This window comes from Pocillopora verrucosa, chromosome 4 (assembly GCF_036669915.1).
Source record: "Pocillopora verrucosa isolate sample1 chromosome 4, ASM3666991v2, whole genome shotgun sequence".
Lineage (NCBI taxonomy): Eukaryota > Metazoa > Cnidaria > Anthozoa > Scleractinia > Pocilloporidae > Pocillopora > Pocillopora verrucosa.
Window position 1 is genome coordinate 11,826,249 of NC_089315.1, and position 23,712 is coordinate 11,849,960.

General features: G+C 37.4%; 2 protein-coding genes and 1 long non-coding RNA gene across 3 annotated transcripts; 1 reads left to right on the forward strand and 2 right to left on the reverse strand.

Moving 5' to 3' along the window:
• Positions 1-1,106: 1,106 nt before the first annotated feature.
• On the reverse strand, positions 1,107-2,104 carry LOC136280087 (uncharacterized). The gene is made up of 3 exons (XR_010717124.1): positions 1,971-2,104; positions 1,666-1,842; positions 1,107-1,327 (listed from the first exon to the last, which is right to left on the reverse strand). It is a non-coding gene; the product is annotated as an uncharacterized lncRNA (long non-coding RNA).
• A 13,800-nt stretch (positions 2,105-15,904) lies between these two features.
• On the reverse strand, positions 15,905-19,279 carry LOC131773480 (torsin-1A-like). The gene has a single exon (XM_066165456.1). It carries the CDS (start codon positions 19,176-19,178, stop codon positions 18,177-18,179), a length of 1,002 nt encoding a protein of 333 aa, XP_066021553.1. The 5' UTR covers positions 19,179-19,279; the 3' UTR covers positions 15,905-18,176.
• Positions 19,197-22,991, forward strand: LOC136280423 (torsin-1A-interacting protein 2-like). The gene has a single exon (XM_066165455.1). The coding sequence runs from the start codon at positions 19,900-19,902 to the stop codon at positions 20,962-20,964; it is 1,065 nt and encodes a 354-aa protein (XP_066021552.1). The 5' UTR covers positions 19,197-19,899; the 3' UTR covers positions 20,965-22,991.
• The last annotated feature ends 721 nt before the right edge of the window (positions 22,992-23,712 follow it).

The window sequence follows — 23,712 nt, forward strand, 5'->3', positions numbered from 1 at the left end:
ATTTGCACTATTGTGGAATATTCCTGGCCCATTTCTTGATGAAAATCGATTGTAATATAATTTCAAGCCGTCATAGAGTCTTCTCACTTTGCGCGCGAGTTGGTTGGTGTGATGTCTGTACAGGTTTTACCGACGTAATAAAATTAGATGTAGATGTAAATGAATGTCACCATTGAATATTTAACACGCGCAACATTCGAGAAACAATTGATAGCTTTGCACGTGGTCCACATCATCATCTTTTGAAGCGGTATGTGTTTATTTTGTTGACAAAAATGCAGACCGAGACCAAAACTGTTCCTTCAACTTGATATACCTTCGACGTTAGTATATCACATCATATTAAAGGGCATGTAAACCCATAAAAAGTTCATTTTCTTTTCAAATAGATGTTTAGTAAATATATCAAGTACACCAAAGGTACCATTTGTTTTTTCTCAAAAGTCCATTTTCAGTTTGTAAAAGCTCTTCCAAATTCGAAACATTCGCCATCTTGAATGGCGCTATCTTTCCTGTGACGTCACGGGTGGAACCTCCAAAGTTTCGTTTTATAATCGCGTTAGACACGAAGGAGTCTTTTTCACAGCCGTTGTTTGCTGGTCTCGTCATGATTCTTTTACTTACAATTTGCTTCGATATATTCAATTTTTTCACGATGGTAAAGTGTTGTGTCGTCCAGTTTTGTGCTGATTCAAACAAAACTGGGCATACAATGCAAATATTTCCGAATGACAGAAATTTGAAGGGACAATTTGTGAAATTTGTTTAAGTGAAAATAGCCGATTTCGTCGAGCCGTTCGAACATTCCGTTGTTTGTAGAGTCATTTTTCTTCCTGGTGCTGTACCGACGATTCAGGCCCTGTCAGAAGCAAATTATTCGGAAGTATAAAAACGACCCATACAGTCAATAGACGACGAGGATTCGGAAGGGCAAACCGAACTGAGAAAGAAGTTGAGCTCTTCAAAAGTTAGAGGTTAACAGAGAAAGTACAAAATCGATTTACGTGGAAGCCTTTCGTTAATTAAACAACAACAGCTTTATTGGTTCTCTAAAAACATCTTTTTTCTCATCTAATGAAAGATTATGGGGAAGCCAGTCGGGAGCCAGCGCTGAGCCCATAAAAGACACTGCGTAACCTGTCTTAACCTTTGCCTGAATTCGAAACACGTATCAAAGAAAGAGAATTCGTTGATGTCGGTCTGTAATAACATGACCTGGAATTTTGTTGATTCGATATAAAAAATTCTATACAGGATCCCGTAATCAACCGGCTTTATGTTCTATAAGGGAATCCATGCCAGCCCCACTTGCTTCCTTTGAGAAACCCTGTAGAGAAACAGCAGAAGAATTTGTGTCACGGTTTTCACAGCTGTGAAAGTATATTCAAAGGTCAGTAGGACAATATTTATCATTTTGAGTAGAACTTAAAAGATTCCGATTTCAGCTTGCAAAACTATCTTTTCAGTATTTCAATCGAAGCAAACACAAACAAGGTTGAATAATTATGAAGGCCACACAAGGAAATTTACACGTTACAACTTGTTTATCGATGGAAATGTTTCGGAGATGAAGGAAAGCAAAACACTAATATGTCATAAAGAACGGGCACAACCGCCAGTGCTGTAAGACATGAATACTGAACTAAGATCTGCATGAACATGTACCTTTGTTTCTCTCAAAGGTTTGGCGGTTTTAATCCAATGTAAGACGATCCAAAATCCGATGGAAAAGTGTTGCGGATATTGTTTACCGCACAAGATGTCACAGCGACTCTGAAATGTTTGCCGAGATAATCCCAACACCAACGAATAAGCTATCTGTATGCAATTTAGCGAAATTTCCTGCCAGGAAAGAAGCGAAAAACAACTTGCTGTAGTACTGTATTATTAAATCAATGACAGAAACAACTCAAGTAAATCGATCTCAAAATGTAAAACAAAACAGATGAAACAGAAAACATTTAGCTTACTTGCCGGTGTGATTATCTGTGCCTTACTGCTGCCTGTACGCGTAATAGGCCGTCTCCAGCACCCAGACACCGAGGCAAATGGACTGAAAACCTGGATGCTCAGTGATACAACTTATCTGGGTTTCAGGCCCTTGCTCCTTTACTTTTTGCCACAATTGCCCGATTTCCGTACAGCAAACACTTTCATGAGTTGTCGGCATTGGCTGACAAGTTCCATACTCGCACCTTTGATAATATTATATAAAACACCCTCTGAAGCTCAGGTTTAAAAAATTTCTGTTGCATTCTTTTAGATTGTACCCTTGCTTTATTGGATTTTCATGTCAAATACAAATAAATCACACAGTAAATTAATTACCAGTCTAAGTTTCCGAGAAGGTCGCATCGCTGTCAACATGTTTTGTACTGTCTTCATGCGGTTCGCTTCGGTGAACCATACGCGGCTCATATTGTTAAGGACGTGGCCCAGACTCTCCTAAAGATTCTGGATTATCCCCTTCGCTGTCATATACTAAGCTTAAGGCATTCGAGTCGCTATCCTCTGGAAAAACATCTTCCGAACTACTGTCACTTACACGAGCTCCCACACTGGTTCTACTGTAAAATATGTGTTACGCCATATTTTAGTTCCACCGCTTACGTCACGACTTCTCGCTACTGTTTTTACCGAAAATGGAATTTCAGTTGAAAATGCCGATTTTCTCCTTAAATAAGTCGAATTGGACAAAACGAATTTCAAATTCGTTTTCTACGCAACTTTTTACATAGTATAAGAAAAACATGTATTTTTGGGTTTACATGCCCTTTAACTTACCTCCGTAAATCCTTCATTCCAGATAACAAAATCAAATAAACATGCTAGCGATGGTATCTGAATTCGTCCTTGGCCAAACACAAACGACTGCACGTACAAGATCACTTTCTCCAGGCATCGAAAACATACACAAAATCGTCCATAGTTAATTTTAATCAGACATTCATCAAGAGATAGCACCGAGCAAACCAATCCAGAAAAATACAATCGGCACACTCAACAAATCATGAATCCTGCAACACAGCTTACCGTTAAAGAATTGCTCAAATCAAAATGTTTGGTGCAACTCATCAACACCTCAAGCAATATTTGATTCAAAATCTTTCCACTCACTCTCGTCGTGAAGGAACAATAACCATGATCGCGCCACAGTTAACAGAACTCCATTTTCAATTGGACAACTATCCACCATTATCACACCATGAGTAACACGTTTACCGTATCTCTTCACCTATAAGCCGAGCGATTTTTTCAGTATTTGATAGCAAAGTTTGGGAGATTTGTTCACAAGAAACGGGGTTCGACTTATAGCCGAGGGTTTGGGACTCAAAAACAAGTACAAATTTAATGTTTATGCGAAATGACTGTAAATTCCGTGACTGCAGCGCTCTTTACGTGACATGATTTAAAATTGTCATCACAACAACGCATTTCTGACTAACAATCAGATTCGTTACTTCCACACATTGAAAGACGACCTCACTCAACTCTCTTCTCATTACACATTACAAATGAAATATTTGGTCTCTCTGCAGTGAAAATCACTCCATCGCTAGCTCGTCTAGTTCGGGACACTTAGGAGTGAAACGGCCCATTTTTTGCACGTTTTGCAGACATCTTAAGCTTGCCAGAAAGAATAGTCGCCTGGTCTCTTCTCCAGCATCGCACCATGGACTCGCTAAGTCAATAATCTCGAGCGATTTCCGAGCTGTTTTCATCAGCCTCAGCTTCCGCGATAACTTTTATCTTGAAAGCCATAGTATACGAAGAGCGGCGTGCTTTTGGCATGATGAGAAAAATAACAGTGACGAAAGAGATACTCGATTGAAACGTTTGTCAGGTTACAGTAACCGAGAGTATTGTTGTGTTTCTGCAGTCGCGTAGTAGTATTTACATCTTCACTGATTCGCTTTTTTTTCTTTTGTGTTTATTCTTATTCATTAGCTTTTGAGTTCATTGAGCCATTTCCAAATTTCTCCGTGAGGTTCGCTCACTCAAATGGCCGGTTACAATCAAGAATTTCGCTCTCGGCTTATAGCCGATGGTTTTGCTTTTTCTTTTGGACAACACGAGTCTGTAAGAAGGTCTCTAACTTTTAGGGTCTCGGCTTATAGCCGAGGTCGGCTTATAGGCGAAGAAATACGGCACTAAAGGAAATCTGATATCTTTCATCTGTCCAGTAGTATCGGATTTCTCGTAAAGCGCGGTAAAATACACGTTAAAAACACAGAGAAGCCAACATTTCTCATTCTAAAAGATTATTCCAATTTACAAAACACTCTCTCCGAATCCCTCATTACTTCGTTGAAATTTGAACAACCCTCAAACCAAAGAACAAAAACGACGCTCTGATTGGTGCCAGATACATATCTCGCACCAATCAGATCGCCACATTAGGTTATATACCATAAACGATTTGATTGGTGCAAGCAACGTACCACTCTCTACGCTGACATAGATGTAATTTTTTTTAGTTAAAAAAAATAACTCAAAAATTTACTTTGATGAAGAAGTATTTTGAACATCTTTTGCAAAGTTGGAAAATATAAGTTTCTAGTTCTGGGTCCAGATTTAAACATCAGCAGATGTTTTGTTTTGTTGGTTGGTTACCCTACAGAGTTGCAAGCTAATCATAGCCATGAACTGGGTTCACATTTTTATTATTTAAAGAAAACAACAATCTCATTGCATCCTGAAAATGTTTTGTTGTAGACTCTTACTATGGGCAGTGTCACAAGAGGCATGGACTTTTTTACATGATGTTAATGATGGAGGTCCTGTGTTATTTAATGAGGGAGAAAAGGATAATGAAGAAGAAAAAAAAGACCTCCAGGATGAGGAGAAAGACATTCAACAAGAATGAAACAGTTGATAAGTATTTTAAGAACATTTCTTGAGTATAAAATTAAATGAAGCCAGCTTGGTTTTAGACAACTATCTTATTTACCAACAAACCTAAGTTCTTCATCTGTTGAACCTGGGCGCCTTTTTAATTAACCCTTGGTGCACCTGAGTTGTTATTTTCTGTTATGATCATTCATAGGTAAACGATATTCAGCAATCACTTTTTCTAACCAGGGCTTCATAATTTAAAATTTTCATAATTTGTCAGGTCCAGTATGCATGCAGTGCCAGAAACTAAGGACTTGTGGACGTACTGCAAAACTCTTTCATGAGATTTTTATTCTCTTTAAGCCTTTGAGAACTCTGACTATATCCTGTATTTAAGATTAGTGTGCTTAGCCTTTTATTTCGTCTCTTTGGTTAGCCAGGATGTTGAACTCAACAAAGAAAGTCGTTTGTACCAATATGAAATTCAGCCCGAATAATCCAAAAATATTCCTTTCTAAAAAATTAATCTAAGACATCCTTGAGTGGAATGTAATCCAACAGAATTTGTTGATGTATGACGATACTGTTTTTTTTTTAACTCTTAGAGAACCTTACCATCTGAATGGTTATTTTCTGTTAAGATTATTCATAAGTGATATTTAGCACTCACGTTTTCTGACTAGGGTTTCATAATTTATGTCAGGTCCTGTATGCATTGACTGCCAGATACTGAAGACTTATAGACTGCAAAACCCTTTGATGAGAGTTTTATTCTCTTTAAGCTGTTAATAACTCTGACTATATCCTGTATTTAAGATCAGTGTACTTAGCCTTTTATTTTGTCTCTATGGTTAGCCAGGATATTGAATGCAACGAAGAAAGTTGTTTGTACCAGTATAAAATTAAGCCTAAATAATCTAAAAATATTCCTTTCTGAAAAATTAATCCAAGACATCCTTGAATGGAATGTAATCCAACTGAGTTCCTCGAAGAAAGAAAATACATTTACAATACAAAAGAAAGTTCAGTAACCGCACAGTGAACATTTCATTTATCTTTAGCTAGTGAGGGACAATGTCAACTACTTACTTTAATTGTAATTTTCTGACAGAGCAAAATTTTAAAGTTAAGGATTGATTGTGAGTATATACCGTCTAAAATTAAATATGATGTGGCAGATTTGTATTTGCAAATGTCATAAACTGAACAAGTTTCCAACAACTTAGGAAAATTTTGAAGAATTTTATTCAAATAGGAAGTACATGTAGTTCAACTCTCTCAATCAAATCATCATTTGTAGTCTAACATCACCTTTAAGACTCCCTTTCATATTTTTCAAAAATTTTATGAATGTCAAGAAGTACTTGTCTTTAAGTAAGTGCTGGTTAAGATCTTTTATCGATATGAAGATGTGTCCTTCATCTTCCCTGAAGCACCTTCTGTAAAATATTGGGCTATTGGGAAGCGTGATTTGAAATGCTTTTTTTTCTATTTTCTTTTGCCCAGCATGTTTTATGGAAAATTAGATTGGGGGATGTTGTATTAGGTTATGTTTCCTAGCTGTCAACCAGAAAGTCAGAAAATAATCGCCACACAGTACTATGCACTTCCTACCCAGGCTCTCAATGGGCAGCCCCCTTCCAAAAAGATATTCTTAAACAAAGCTTCCCAAATTAAAATGTTTAAAGCTGGGTTAGTTGAGAACATTGGTACCAAATGTACATTCCCCCTTCCCTTCACTCCCCTCCCTCGAAAAGTAAAATTTGAGCCAGTTGGCAAACTAGGTCAGATTAGCCGTTCAACCATGAAGAATGAAAGAACTGATGATAACTACGGGCAAAACAGCTTTCAAATACAAAATGATCAATGTTTATTTTGTAAATACTCTAGATCAAAGTATTACCCCAGGTGGCATGAAGGTACTTGAACACCTTTTTGATAACCCAAAATTTGAATTATCTTTCTCTCCAAGGTTTTTAATAAAGTACCTTATACATGTATGAGGTATTTATTAGGACACAAGTCTTTCTGTCACCATGTTGATATAAAAGCGACAATACATTTCTCTTTTTCATGGAAAGTCAACTTTGTTTTTATCGTGGTATGTCCATTTATAATTCCACCTCCCTCTCAAGATGAAGTTTTAGTGATATTGGACTGAGACCAAGATCATTTTGGGATATCCACCTAGGAAAAAATGAAGTAGACCTGAACTTGGTTATAATTATCAGAGGGGGTTTTCAAGTACAAGTGTATGCAAATGTGTTTATTTTTTGGCCACGTTGTTTCGCTACCATGTCCCTACCATATAAGATGACCATTGCAAGAGAACAAAATACATGCCCTACATTCCTAAAATTATAATGATATCAATTTTAAAAAAGATAAAAAGATAGTGATCAATGACACAAGAAATTCTTACGACAATGCATGTTCAAGAAGTAAAAAATACTCCGATTTATTTTTTGACACTTAAAATATGGATTTACAATACTTCCAGAAGGAGGTTCTTCGGGCTACCTGTAGTAAGAATACTACCGACAGTATATCAATATCTTTCATACCCAGATGCAGTTACAAAAGAAAGTCTCCCTAAGTAATGGTACCTAGCATGGGTAATCTGTAGGGACTCAAGACACAACTACCTCTTGTGCGACAGAATCAGGAATTTCGTAAATGACTCTCATGTCTTAATGAAAGATTAGTTGATCCAGGTAGATCTCTCTTAAAAGAAACATGCTAAGACAGGGCCAGGTTCCTAGAGAAAGAAAGAAAATATACCAATACAGTTCCCATTCTTAGATTTGCAGTACATCTTGTCATTTCTTACTGTCGTTTCACAGAGGATGACAAATTAATTAAAGTGTTCAATTTTAAAATTTAGGTAAAACTGATGACAAGAATGTCTCGTTCACTACCTTTCAATCATTGCTTTCAGTAGAACTTTCATTTTGATCAGAAACAACATGGTACAGGAGAGCCTGATTTGGGATTTGGAGATATTTGGCACTATACAATCTCCAATTAAAAAGAGTTAAACTGATCGATCGGTTGCTAAAGTAACTCAAGAAAAGCTGACATTCTAAGTACCAGTCCTCACCCTTGTTGATCTGAGAGAGCAAATAAGATTGAAATGCCTGCATGATTTCCTCTGTTGCTTAAGTTCTAAATTTCTCTTCATTAATTTCATGTCTCTCGTCAACAAAGTATTTCTTTTACTCTCTAAAGCAGTATAAAACTTTCCTTAGAAACTAAATTGCGGTTAAGATTTGTTTCAGTGTTCAAGGCACTTAGTTACTTTTGGTTCCCCAAGGAAGGGTGCCTATTAAAAGCAGGGTGCCCATTTCCTTTTTCAGAAAAAGTAAAATGTGTGAAACAAAGCTTTGAGGGTTACTTGAAAAGAATCAATACGAATGGAAAATGGAGGTGCTGTCCATGAATCCTTCTTGGCTAGAACGACCAGCCAAGTGATCATCACAAAATTTTAAAACAAGATCATCTGTTTGAAGGAACTGAGCACTCAAGAGAACATAATAGTTGAGATACTGAGATGAAGACCACTGGTTTTGAAATGAGGCTCTACATGAGCAGTCAAAGAAAGATGACCTATGGTTGATCTCCTTGTACATGTACTCTGCAGTGCTATCACTGAAACAGAAGAGGGGCGCTTATTAGTATAGGGGTACTAATTGGAATGAGAGAGCTTACTGAATGGCACGCTTTTTAACAAAAACAAATTAGACAGGGATGCTTATTGGAGAGGGGGCACTTATACGAATGAGGGCGGTAAATCAAACTATAGTAGGTTTTCAATGTCTTGTTCTCTCTCAGATACGTGTTGTCGCTTGTAAAATTCTACTTCGGACTGATGAGGGAATTCATGGATAGCCACGATCTGATGAACATAATCACTCTCCAATCCCTTCTAGAAGATATGTTCTGCAATGATTTTGCTCACAAAGTTCTTTCCTGATCCTGTCCAGCCGTTGAAGGAAATCCCTAACGCTTTATCAGGCAACTTGTTGTTCAAATGTCCAACAAGAGCCTTTAAAATGGTCTCTGTGACCAATGTTGACCAAAAACACGCGTCCGAAGGGCTGACTGTAAACCGTAACGCAGGCGCAGGTTTGGCGTTGTGGCAGTCTTTTTTACAAAGTGTTACTGACAAACATAAAATCTATATTGTCATATACAATTAAAACCCTATGAAATACAATAGAAATCAACTGGGTAAACTCACTATGATGACACCGGAAAAAAAAAAAAGGCGACAGAAAAACTAAAACACTAGACTGCCTAGGAAGTGGGTGGGTGGGCAAATAATTCCCTACAGGTGCTATATATTAGCTGCTTGAAACGCTGTAGCGATGCCTGTCGAATAGTCCAGGAAAAGTAGCCAGTATTACCTAAATACCCTAACCGTGTTGCAACTGTAGGCAACTGTTTGGTTCCTAAAAAGTCTTATGACTATCATCATATGATTAAGTCATATTCATATGACTGTATAGTATTGCTTAAGCTTGAATAAACTAGAAGCCAGTCCTCTCCGAATGCTCACGCTGTAGTCTAGATTTATATTCATAACCGGTTATCAATGTCCACGTAAACCCGTTATGCGGGTTTAATCCACTTGTTGTCACAGTATTCAGTGAAATGACAATAAATTTTAGGCCCTCTCCCCCCCCCCCCCCAAATAGCATTCTATAAGAAAAGCACCTCCAACAATATCTTCAATAGGTATCGCGCTAATCAAAGGTGCACACAAAATTGTCATCAGCAGCACAAGTCTCCCCTTGTTCGTCACATTTCTGCAGCGCTTTCGTGGGCTTGTAAGTGCGTATTATTTAGTACAGCAATTGTCATTGGTTAGTCTCAATCAATTGACCAATTACCTTCCTTGTTAGAGTACATAATTTATACAAGTTGCTACCAGAAACCTACGCGCTTTGCCAACGCACAATCAACTCTGAGAACCCGAGAGTTTGATATAATTATTCACTTAATCCTTTTGCTGAAACGATGTCTTCCGAAGAGGTTGGAGATAAATCTGAGGAAGGTACAAAAACGTAATACACTCATTGGGAAAGTAATTGGCGGAGACAGTTATAAAGGGGAAAACACACCTGCTCGTGGGTCTGTAAGACAGCACAGATAGACAACCCTGTGGGTTTGAGGCCGCGTGATATCAGTTATTTGATACGCTAGTTGAACTCATATTAGAGTGGTTTAGCAAGAGGACGGGAACGTCAGTTGACAACGGTGTGCGCAGCTAAAATACCGTTAAGAAACTGGGTCGAGAGCGTCGCCCCGTTGTGTCTCAGAAGTGACTTATTAGCAGTCGTTGCAACGAACCGTCAACGTCATATTTGCTCTTGAATACCCTAACCTCGGCTCTTTTAAGATCACCATCACCTTTGAATTTTCGGTCAGCACTACTCGTTTTTCTTCATGGTTTTGTGAAGAAGAATCTGGAATTGAAATCGTCGTCGTTTTTCTCTTTGTTTACTGAATATTCCTTGACAGTACATCTCTTTTGAGCACCACCTTTTTAGAGTTGCAATGCATTTTGAACGGAGTTATCAGGAGTTATGGCGAAACCATGTAGAAACCAAGCGACCGAACGATGGAGTTGTTTACGATGAGTTCCTGTTTAACCATGAAAGAATGAAATAAACTCAAACTAGTCACCAACAAAACGGTTAGACTTAACAATAAGACTTCGTTCCTGTTTTCTTTTTTTGTTCAATTTAAATTTTTTTCTTAACGAATAAAGTCGTTCAAGACTGAATCAGATTAATACTGAGACTTAGAGAGCCGTGCCGAAAGAAAAATTGATTGTCATTTTCTTTTGTAGCGGGAGCATGACTTTCTTGTCTTAGTTTTCACTGGCGCTGATAAAAAATTTAAGACATAACAAAATGCAAACCCGAGCTATTCTCAAATTTTTTTATCTCTGACTTCAATTCGTCGAACACTTTTTATCACGATAAAGACGACAATAATGACAACAAATAACACTGAATAATACAGAAGGTAAGCTTCGTGATATTTCATTTTGATAAACTTCATCATGAATCAAGTTTATTGATGAATATTAATTCACGATAAAATTAACAGCATCCCATTCTTAGAGTTTTTATACAGGATTAAAGAAATGTATCAAAGAAACTGAGCCTTTTCGTTGCTTTAAGCCTTGCTCAATTGAAAGTGACCTGAGCCCTGAAATCTTGGATCCGGCGCTTGCTAACGATCGAGTCTCCTTTCGAGAATCCAGCATAAATGTAGCGGTAAATACACCGAATATAACAAAGAAAGGGACCAGGTTATCCTGGAAATAAGTTCTGAAATAATTCCAAACATCATTATCTCGTTTATAAGTGCACAGGAAGCCCACTAGTCAAAATACTGCTGGCTCATCAATAAATTTTACAAGTCACGCAATTAAACGCCGGCAACACTCGATTTAGAGAGATGTAGATTTATATGTAGTAATAGAATGCTTGAAAAAAAATGCAGATATTTTACGATCGAAGCAAGCAAATAATCATAGAGATCTGCAGATTATTCTGAAATTGTTATCTAGTAGACAGCATGAACAACGCGCTTGAATAATTCCTACGGAAAGTCTTCGGGTCACGCAAAAGATGTTGGCTTGGCGAAGCTCTGCATGGAAATGTTCGATGGCGGTAAGTGACAACGACAACTCTATTTTAATTTAATTTTCGGGATAGTAGCACAGTTTTTAGTTTCATAGAGCTATTGATATTTGCTCTCAAGCGAGAGTGCAGAATTTCTCGTCTGTAAAAGCCAAAGTTGTAGCACACTGGAACTTTTAATAATGTCAACCAACACGTAGTGTGTGACTTTAAAATCTCCTAAAATGTGAGATGATAATAAACAATCAAATTATAGACTAATGAATGTAAATGGCCGCACAAAAGCCATATTTGCTGATTTTAGCAAATCTCCAGAGTAATAAACGACAGAAGAAAGAAACGCTACGATTTTCCCATCGATTTTTCGCCTACATGCATCTCTTCAAACGTAAAAATTTTCCTTTCCTACAAAAAATCTCAAAAGTTTTTCAAATTTTTTAGCTTTATTGATCAATCATCTTGTATAAAGAGCTAAAAAATGTAGGTTTATTTGGTCAAGTGACCGCCTAGAGCAAGAATTGCGTGACAAGTGTAGTTTAGAGAAACTTGTTACAGTAGCAGATTTTAAAAGGCATCCAAGACGATACGAAGATTTTTTTGATGGTTTTCACAGATGAAATGATGGATTATAAAGGGGAATCAAGATTAGTGTTGTAGCTTTCTGGCAAGGGGAGATATTTGACCTCAAAGTTGTCAAATATTTGGATGAATCGAAAAGTCTAAAAACTCAGTCGTTTATTAGCCTGTTGATTGACAAGCCGTCTGACTGATACTTGCGTCGGACATTACCAAAGGATTTTAAAATATGTGTGCAAACTCTCAGAGTAATTGGTTACATACCATCGCAGTGAGAGCTTCGTACATTTTACCTATTTTGAAGTGATTTGCGTGGTGATTTCTTCGGTCCACATCATGTGTCGCTGGCTTTTGAGGTGGTTAGAGGCGGGCAATTGCACTGATTTTGGTTGTGTCCTCGTGTACCGGTACACAAAGGAACGAAACATTAAGGAACTGCGTCAAAACTCCATGTATGGATATGAAAACAATAGGAATTCCCCCGTGTACCGGTACACCAGGACAGCGCCCCATGATTTTTGGCTTGGCTCCCACACGTTAATCGACTTTTAGCGTACCCGAAGCTGGGAGGTAAGCGCCATTTGGAAGCGGAAGAAATTTGACGAAGTTTTGGGGGCTTTCGGCCCAGACAGTTCTGGAAGTTGCACGCCTTGTGTTTTTCCTTGGCCTTTGGAGTGGCATCAGTGCAAAGTGGGGAACTAACCGTCCCAGAACCCCGCAAAATCGCTCGAGACAAAACAGAAAAACGAAGGTAAGTGAACTTTATTTATCTGACTGTCATTTAGCGGATTTTGGGGATGAAATTTTACGATTTGCGGAATTTATGAAACATTTCTCGGGATCACTTGCGTCTTGCGAAGGCTGACTTTGACCTGGAGAGAGTATAAGAACTTGGCCTTTATTTTTACTTAACATATGCCAGTAGAGCCAAGCCCATCTCTGTCTCCTAAGGAAGCAGAGGGAAGTGTAAAGAAATATCTTTTATAGTGATGTTTGGGTAAAGGATGATAAGAATGCCGTTGCTGATCCCCTGGTCCACATTGCTGACACCGTGGTGCTCATGAATAGCGAAACTAGTGGTTCAGCAAGGGCCGTCTGTTCTTAATCCACCAATTGTTTGGAGTGATTGGCAGCGTGAGCTAGTGAATCATTGTTACTCTGTCAGACATGTAGGATTTAACAGAATGTAGAAAATTTAGAGTTAAGTCAACCAGGGGATGTTTACTTGATTGTGTACTTAATTCTCCTGGGGAGTAGCCAACAAAAAATATGAGGTTTCAGGCAGGAGAATTCGAATTTGGATCAAAAGTGTAAAGGGACTATTATTTGTAAGCTGAGGTAAAATATGTCACAGTTGATTGCTTCCTTTTCATAATGGAAAATATGAACTTGCCTGGTTACTTTGATTTGTTTTCTCTAGAATGTCATACAACAAGAACTATTGACTATTCACAGAATACAGTGGATGGTTTACAATGCATGCAATTCTACAACTTAATTTGCATTTTTATCTGTTGGTCAAAGCAAAACCTCACATTTACATGTAAATGTTAGGCTGTGTGGCAAACTAAATGTAGTCCAAAATGCTTGTCAAATTTGATTAAAATTATGCCATTCATCTTCCTTCAAACCCACTGAAAGTGTTAAGTATTCTCAACAACTTAATGTGTTCAAGGGAACATTTTTGGGTCAAAAAATTTGTGATTTGGGATATTTATTTTATTTTGAGAAAATTTGAACAAGAAGTTTGAAGGTGACCTAGTTTTCTGTACTAGGTTTAGTTTTAGGGCTTAAAGTTAAAGATAATAATTGCTTATCTGGTAGTTAAATATTATCCTGACCTTTGGAATGATGTGCTGTACTTCACAAAAGCAAACTTGTCTCTTAGATCTGTCTTATAAATTTTGATAATGGATGGCATGCATTGATTTTTATTATTATTATTATTATTATTTGCAACCACCCTCATTTCCACTACAGCTCAATTGCCATGTTTATTAGAGCCCTCAGGTATTATCATCAGATTGTTCAGGAACATTTTTGGAGTGTTGAGTTTAGCCTTTATTAACACCTTCCCCCATGTAATTGTTTCTAGGAGTTCTACACTGACTCTTAAGCCAGTTTTGACAAGTCAGTTGCATGCTGGTAGTCATTCAGCTTTTTCCTGTTTTTGACTTTCTTTAGCTGGTTTTCTTGTGCATGATTTTGGACACTAGAGTATGATTTTGATGAGAAGTATTTAATTTTGAAGACCTGTGTTTAACTTTGGGAATAGGTTTCTTATTCTGGACACTGGTGTCTGATTTAAGATGCTTGTGTCTGATTTTAGACTCTACTGTCTGTTTATGGACAGTTGTGTAGTATTTTAGACATGAGTGTCTTCAGTGTTACAGTAGTATGGGATTTCAGACACTTGCATCTTCTTTTAGACACTAGTGTTTTCAATTTTTGATGCAGGTGTCATGGAAAAAAACCTGATTATCACTTCAATAGTTCGTAATCAAACTTTATAACTCTGACTATGGGCAGCTGTCACAAGAGACATGGACATTTTTGCATGACATTTATGATGGAAGTCCTGTGTTATTTTATGAGGGAGAAAAGGATAATGAAGAAGAAAACCAAAAACTCCAGGATGAAGAGGAAGACATTCAATAAGAATGAAACAGTTGATAGGTAATTCTAAGAACATTTCTTGAGTACAAAATTGAGCAGACCTAGCTTGGTTTTAGGTAACCATTTATTTGGCAGCAGAGCTAAGTTGTTCTTCTGTTTGGCCTGGGTGCCTCTTTTTTCAACTCTTAATGCACCTGAATGGTTATTTTCTGTTCAGATTATTCATAGGTAAGTGATATTCGGCATTCATGGTTTCTAACCAGGATTTAATAATTCATGTCACGGATTCTGTATGCATTAACTGCCAAAGTTTTATTCGCTGCAAGCCTTTAATAACTCTAGCTGTATTCTGTATATAAGGTTAGTGTACTTATCCTGTTATTTTGTCCCCATGATCGGCCAAGATATTGCATTCAGCCAAGTTTTTTGTACCAGTATAGAATTCAGCTGAAAAATTAATCTAAGAAATCCTTGAATGGGACGTATTCCAACAGAGTTCATCAAAGAAAGACACTACATTTACAACACAAAGAAAGTTCATTAAAAACACAATAAACATTTGAGTTATCTTTAGCTTGTGAGGAACAATGTAAACTACTTATTTCCACTGTAATTTTCTGACAAAGCAAAATTTTAAAGTTTAGGGGTGATTGTGCGCATATATTGCCAAAAAATAGATTTAATGTGGCAGATTCAGATTTGGAAATGTCAAGCTGAAAAAGTTTTTAACAAGTTAGGGAAATTTGGAAAATTTTATTCTAATAGGAAATACATGTATTTAAACTCACTCTTAATTAAATTATCATTCGTGGATTAACATCACCTTTAAGATGCTCTTTCACATTTTTCACAAATTTTATGAATGTCCAGAAGCATTTCTTTTTCAATAAGTACTGGCTTAGATCTTTTACTGATATGAAGATGTTTCCTTCATGTTCATTCAAGCACCTTCTGGAAAATATTGAGCAATTGCAAAGCATGGTTTAAAAGGCTTTATTTTTCTATTTCCTTTTGCCCAGCATGTTTTGTGGATAATTTGATTAAGGGATATTGAATTTGGTTCTGTTTCCTGGCTATCAACCCAAAAGTCACAGTAATAAATTGCTATACTCTGCACTCCCTACTCAGGCCCTCAATAGGCAGCTCCCTTCCAAATAACATTTTCCCAAATAAAGCTTCCCAAGATAAAATGTTTTAAGCAAGGTTAGTTGAGAACATTGGTACCAAATATAAATTCCCCATTCCCTCCCCATCCTCACAAAGAAAAATTCGAGCCAGTTGACAAACTAGGTCAGATTAATCGTTTAATTACAAAGAATAAGAGAACTGGTGATGATCACTCATATACTGTGTGACAGGTTAACTGCAGACAACAACAAATGTTAAATACAAAATGATTAATGTTTATTTTGTGAATAATCTAGATCAAAGTATTACCCAAGGTGACAAAAGGTACTAGTACACCTTTTTGATAGCCCTAACTTTCAATTTCTCTCCTGGGTGTGAAATATAGTACCTTATACATGTACAAGGTATTCACTGGCAGACAAGTCCTTCTGACACCAAGTTGGTACAAATGTGTCACTAAATTTCTCTTCATGGAAAGTCAGCTTTGTTTTTACTGTGTTGTGTCAGGTACAGGTGTAAGCGATGTGTTGATTCTTCAGCTATGTTGTTTTGCTACCATGTCCCTGCCATAAGATAACCCTTGCAAAAGAATGAAATAACACACCCTACACTCCTAAAATAATTATGATATCAATTTTAACAAAATGTAACATTTATCCTATTAATTTTAGCAAGTGATCAGTAACAAGAAATTTTTAAGACAATGCACGTCCAAGAAAAACAACAAACCGATTCATTTTTGATACTTTTAAAATATGGATTTAAAATACTGTCAGAAGAGGGTTCTTCAGAATACCTGTAGTAAGAATACTACTAACACTATGTCAACATCTTTGGTACTCAAATGCAGTAACATAAGAAAGGTTACTGATCTCATTAAGTACTGGTACCTAACATGGGTAGTCTGTAGGACTTAAGACACAAGTATCTCTTGTATGCCAGAATAGAGAATTCTAAATGACTGTCATGTTTCAATTTGAGATTAGTAGATCCAAGTAGATCCAAGTAGATCTCTCTTAAAGGAAAAATGCCAAGACAGTACTAGGTTGCTAGAAAAAGAAAGAAAATGTACCAATACCATACCCATTCTTAGATTTGCAGTACATCTTGTCATTTCGTATTGTTGATTCACAGAGGATGGCAAATGAAAGTGCACAATTTTAAAATGCAGGTGAAAAGCCTAGCCAAAATGTCTCCCTTACTGCCTTTTAATAATTTCTTTCAATAGAACTTTCATTTTGATAAGAAACAACATGCAACAGGAGAGCCTGATTTGGGATTTTGACATAATATAATCTCAAAATTAAAAGAGTTAAATCAGTCAGCTGCTAAAGTAACTCAAGAAAAGCTGACATCCTAAGTATCAGCCCTCACACTTGTTGATCTGATAGAGCAAGTAAGGTTAAAATGCCTGATTTCCTCAGTTGCTTAAGTTCTAAAATTCTCGTCATTAATTTCATGTCTCTCATCAACCAAGTATTTTTGTTACTCTCTAAGGCTGTATAAAACTTTCTTTAGAAACTAAACTACTGTCAAGATGTGATCGGGTACCCAAGGCACTTAATTACTTTTGGTTCCCCAGTGGAAGGTACTTATTTAAAACAGGGTGCCTGTTTCCTTTTTTCAGAAATCGCAAAATGTGGGAATAAAGCTTTGATGGTTACTTGAAAAGAATCAATATGAAAGGAAAGTGGAGGTGTTGTCCCCAAATCCTCTTCGGCCAGAATGACCAGCCAAGCAATCATCACAAAATTTTAGGAGATAATAATTTGTTTGAAACTGTGCACTCAGATGAACATGATAGTTGAGATACTGAAACAAAGGGCCACTGCTTTTATAATGAGGCTCTACATAGCCAATTAAAGAAAAGTGACCCATTGTTGATCTGGGTGTACATGTTCTCTGCAGTGCTATCACTGAAACAGAAGAGAAGCACTTATTGGTATAGGGGCACCCATTGGAATAAGAAACATTATTGAATAGGGGCGCTTATTAACCAAAACAAAATTCAGGGGGATGCTTATTGGAGAGGGGGCGCAAATTAGAACAATGGCAGTAAATCAAATTACAATAGGTCTTCACTCTCTTGTTCTCTCCCAGATATCAATTTTCTCTATCAAATAATTGCCTTCTTTGTATCTAAAACTTACTTCCAACTCCTCCATCTCCATCCTCTGCTACACTTACCCCACCTCACCCATTTCTAAAACTAAGTTTCAGAGGCTGACTGGAAAGTCAGAGCCATAATTCTACATGATAAGCTTTAACTATTTCCTCAAAAACCAGTCTCTATTAATTGTCAACAAATTATGTCAGCCTAACTTGTTGCCTACCATGTCCCAAGTGCACAGTTTTCAAAATTCCTCACCCCATCACATAGTCAACTTTGCTTGAAACTTTCTTACAACCAGACAGAGAAAAGACCTTCAGGTCTTCTGGAAAATAAAAAAATTCATCTGCTACTCTGTTTAGGATGGAATCTGTAACTGGGTGTCCTTTCTTCTCTAAATCGGCTTTAGCACACATTTTAACGTGAGATCTCTCCATCGGCATAAATGGAATAAAGTAATCTATCAGATTTTTATCAATTAGAGTGGAATGCCAAAATCCACCCTTGTTATTAAATTCACCGAGATTGATGACTTTGTCCATCTCTTTGATCTTGATGTCTTCTCGTTTCTTTCCGTCTTTCCAGTGTTTTAGAACAGCATTGTTGATAAGATGACCTCCCGTATTGCTGAGGAATATGAAGATACTTTGACGGTAATCGATCTTGCCTTCATCAGGGGGGTAGTGATCTAAGAAGGGTTTAAGCACATTTATGAGGCCTATCGGCATTTTGTCCATTTCGTCGAAGATAAACAGCGATCTGGGGCACTTTGACACAGAATATTTCACTCGATTGCGCAGCTCTCGCTTGTAACCCTCTACTAAGGACTGATGAGGGAATTCATGGGTTGCTATGATTAGATGAACATAATCACTCTCCAATCCCTTCTTGAAGATATGTTCGGCAATGATTTTGCTCACAAAGTTCTTTCCTGATCCAGTCCAACCGTTGAAGGAAATCGCCAACGCTTTGTTAGGCGACTCATTGTTCAAATGTCCAACAAGAGCCTTGAAAACAGTTTCGGTCACCAAGTGTTGACCAAAAACACGCCTCCGAAGGGCTGACTGTAAACCCGTTATGTTGGGTTTAATCCACTTGTTCCTACAGCATTCGGTGAAATGACAATAAATTTTAGGCGCCAAAAAGCTGCCGAAAAGGAGAGCGCCACCTCCAACTAAACCTTCAATAAGTACCGCGCTCATCATAGGGACACACAAAATTGTCATCAGCAGCACAACTCTCCCCTTGTTCGCCATATTTTCTGCAGAAGTGACGAGCCCTTAAGTTTGCCTGCAGGTTTTCTGAAAAAAAGTTGTGCGTTATTTAGTACAGCAATGGTTATTGGTTAGTCTTAATCGATTGACCAATGACCTTCCTTGTTAGAGTAAATAATGTAAACAAGACGCTACCAGGGGCCCTTTTTCCGGGAACTGAGCGCTTTGTTTGCTTGCAGGTTTTCTAGAAAACTTCCGTGTTATTTTGTACAGCATTTTTCATTGGTTAGTCTCAATCGATTGGCCAATGACCTTCCTTGTTAGAGAAAATAATGTAATCAAGACGCCACCAGGGGCCCTTTTTACGGGAACCGCACGCTTTGTTTACTTGTAAGTTTTCTAGAAAACTTCCGTGTTGTTTAGTACAGCAATTTTCATTGGTTAGTCTCAATCAGTTGACCAATGACCTTCCTTGTTAGGGTAAGTAATGTATACAAGTCGTTACGGAGGGCCCTTTTTCTAGGAACCGCCCGCTTTGTTTGCTTGCAGGTTTTCTGGAAAACTTCCTCGTTATCTAGTACAGCAATTTTCATTGGTTAGTCTTAATCAACTGACCAATACCCTTCCTTATTAGAGTAGGTAATGTATTCAAGTCGCTACCAGGGGCCCCTTTTCCGGGAACTGCGCGTCATGTTAACGCACAAACAATTCTTAGAGTCTGAGAGGTAGAGATCATCATTCACTAAATATTTTTGCTGAGACGATGCCTTCAGATAAGGGAATAGAGGACCCTTCTGCAACCACTGCTAAGGAAAGTGAAGCTGTTGACGGTGCCCAAGATGCAAAGGTGGGGGGAGATTACGAAACCAATGAAAGTAATTCATCCCCTCAGCAATCAATTTGCGGAGTGAATTCTGGAGGGGAAGACACACTTGCTCATAAACTTATAAAAAAAGCACAGTATGTGTGGAAATATCTTTTTAACCCTAACCCAGAAGGTGGCGAAAGCGATCAGGCTGCTGACAGCTCTCCGCAAGAAGAGTCCGATAAGCAACGATTAGATACTGAGGGACAGCCAGAAACATTTATCAACACCTTGCTTCGTTACATGAAGTCCCTTGTGGGAATTTTCCTCGTCGTTGCAGTTGCGATTGCAGCTATCTACTTTGGTACTTTTAGGAGCGACGTAGACCTGGAGAGTGTCTTCGGGAATGGGCTTAAAGAGTTACAGTTGTCATTCACTAATCAGACCGACCGGTTCTGGAAGATTTTAGAAAATCGCAGACTGGCTCATCTACGGAGTAAGGATCCCTCACAACCACTGGTGTTCTTACTGGCTGCACCTCCGGCAGCACATGAATGGGTGGATTGCCTGGCAATTAAACTAGCACTACTGCTGGATCCAAGACCTAAAGAAACTCTGGCCAGAATTCATGGTGAAGAAGAGAAAGCAAATCCTCCAGAACAGACCAAAATGACGATGGACAATTTGCTGAAGAAAGAAATTGAGGCTCTTCACAAGGTAGTGATCATCCATCACCTTGAGCTTCTCCCGCCACCCTCACAACTTCTGTTTCACTCTTATTGTGATGATCAAAATGCACCATATAAAGAACTGGCCTTTATTTTTACTGTACATATGCCAGTAGAGACCAGCCCATCTCTGTCTCCTAAAGAAGCGGAGGGAAGTGTGGAGAAATATCTTTCAGGTGATGTTTGGGCAAAGGATGATAAGGATGCAATTGCTGCTCTCCTGGTCCGCATTGCTGACACCGTGTTGCTCATGAATGGTGAAACTAGTGGTTCAGCAAGAGACTTTTGTTCTTAATCCACTAACTGTTAGCAGTGATTGGCAGGATGAGTTAGTGAATCATCGTTACTCTGTCAGACATGTAGGATTTAACAGAATGTAGCAAATTTAGAGTTTAGTCAACCAGGGGATGTTGTCTTGATTGTGCACTTAATTCTCCTGGGGAGTAGCCGAGAAAAAAATGTAAGGTTTTCGGGCAGGGGAATCAGAATTTAGATCAAGAGTGTGAAAGGAGTATAATTTGTAAGCTGAGGTCAAATATGTAACAGTTGATTGTTTACTTTTCATAATGTGAAATATGGACTTGCTTGGCTACTTTGGTTTGTTTTCTGTAGAATGTCACGAAACTAGAACTAATGACTATTCACAGAATACAGTGAATGGCTCACAATTAAACAACTTAATTTGTATTTTTATTTGTTGGCCAAAGCTAGACCTTGCATTAACATGTAAATGTTGGGCTGTGTGGCAAACTAAAGATAGTCCAAAAGAGTTAATATATTTGGTTAAGATTGTACCATTCACCTTCCTTCAAACCCAGTGAAACTGCTAAGTGTTCACAACAACTTGATGTGTTCAAGGGAACATTTTTGGGTCTAACCATTCGTACTTTTGGGATACTAATTTTCGTTTGAGAACATTTTAACAACATGTTGGTGGGTGACCTAGCTTTCTGTACTAGGTTTAGTTTTAGGGCTTAAAGGTAAAGATAATAATTACTTATCTGGCAGTTAAATATTATCCTGACCTTTAATGGAATGATGTGCTGTACTTCACAAAAGCAAATTTGTCTCTCGGATCTGTCTTTAAGTTTTTAGTAATGGAATGCATGCCTTGATTTTTTTTTTCACTATTCGCAAACACCCTCATTTCCACTACAGTTCAATGGCCATGTTTATTAGAGCAGAGCTCAATAGCCATTTCTATCAGAGCCCAGTTCAACAGCCATTTTTATTAGAGTCCAGCTCAATAGCCATTTTTTTTAAGAGTCCTCAGGTATTATGATGATTTCGAATCAGGTAACATTATAAGGAAACTTTTTGGAGTGTTGAGTTCAGCCTTTATTTACACCCTCCCTTAAGTAATTGTTTCTGGTAATTCTCCATTGACCATTAGGCCAGTTTTTAATAAGTCAGTTGTATGCTGGTAGTCATTCAGCTTTTTCCTGTTTTTGACATTCTTTAGCTGATGCTCTTGCGCATGAACTCGGACACTAGGGTCCGATTTTGATCAGAAGTATCAAATTTGGAAAACATATGTCTGACTTCGGAAATGTTTCTTATTTTGGACACTGGTCCCCCATTTTAGATGCTTGTGTCTGATTTTAGACACTGATGTCTGTTTATGGACAGTTGTGTTTTATTTTAGACAGAAGAGTCTGATTTTGGACACAAGTGTTCTAGTGTTTTATTATTGTTTGTTTTATTATTGTTTGTTTTATTATTGTTTGTTTTATTATTGTTTGTTTTATTATTGTTTGTTTTATTATTGTTTGTTTTATTATTGTTTGTTTTATTATTGTTTGTTTTATTATTAATTATTATTATTTTTTTATTTTAGACAGAAGAGTCTGATTTTGGACACAAGTTTCTAGTGTTTTCAATTGTTGACGCTAGTTTCATGGGGAAAAATATGAACGTTATTGCAATAGCTTGTGATCAAACTCAATTTTATACCCAATATAATTTTTTCCCTTTTTTTTTATAGTGAGCTCCCAGATGGTATCATGGTTTAAAATCAGTTTATTTTATCTTTTAAAGTTAAAGTTTGGTTCAGGAGCTTCTAGGAGTAGTGAGTTAGGCCTTAAGTTAATTTATACTTTCCCCATGAATAATTGTAACTTGAAGTTTTCCACTGATTTTTACAAACTTTTTTTTTCCGAGATAAGTTGTATAGTCATCCAGCTCTTTCGTATATTTGACATTCTTTGGCTGATGTCCGTTTGCAATTCAATGTTAAGTATGTTTTACCTTTTTTCTTCATCAACAATAGATCCCTTGAAGGGAGGGGAACTGGGATTGATCAATATTAGAGTCGGACTTGATTAAATAAAGAAAATATTATCAATATGTGTTCTCCACAATTGTGCGATATTATATTTTGCACTTGTCAAATGTCATCCTTAGCATATGGAAAAACATCTGGCCGAGTTTAAATGTCTAAGTACAAGTGTGGAATTTGTACCGACAAACTACGATCACGGTCAAAAAATTACTTTGATGAAGAAGTATTTTGAAGATCTTTTGCAAGGTTGGAAAATATAATTTTTCAATCCTGGGTGCAGATTCAAACCTCAGACGTTTTGTTTTCTTGGTTGGTTGCCCTACAGACTTGCAAGCTAATCCTGTCCATGAACTGGGTTCATAGTTTTAGTATTTAAAGAAAACAATATTCTCATTGCACCCTCAAAATGTTTCTTTGATTATGGGCAGTGTCACAAGAAGCATGAAAATTCTTGCATGATATTTATGATGGAGGTCCTGTGTTGTTTTATGGGGGAGAAAAGGGTAATGAAGAAGAAAAACAAGACCTCAAGGATGAGGAGGAAGACATTCAACGAGGATGAAACAGTTGACAGGTAATTTTAAGAACACTTCTTGGGTACAAAATTAAGTAAAGCACCTTTTTTTTCAACTCTTAACCTGAATGGTTATTTTCGGTTAGCATTATTCATAGGTAAGTGATATTCAGCATTCACATTTTCTAACCAGGGTTTCATAATTTATGTAAGGTCCCCCATTATTCATGTCAAACACTGAAGACTTG

Coding starts and splice junctions, on each gene's coding strand:
- LOC131773480 (XM_066165456.1), bottom strand. CDS start 19,178: ATGGCGAACAAGGGGAGAGTTGTGCTGCTGATGACAATTTTGTGTGTC.
- LOC136280423 (XM_066165455.1), top strand. CDS start 19,900: ATGCCTTCAGATAAGGGAATAGAGGACCCTTCTGCAACCACTGCTAAG.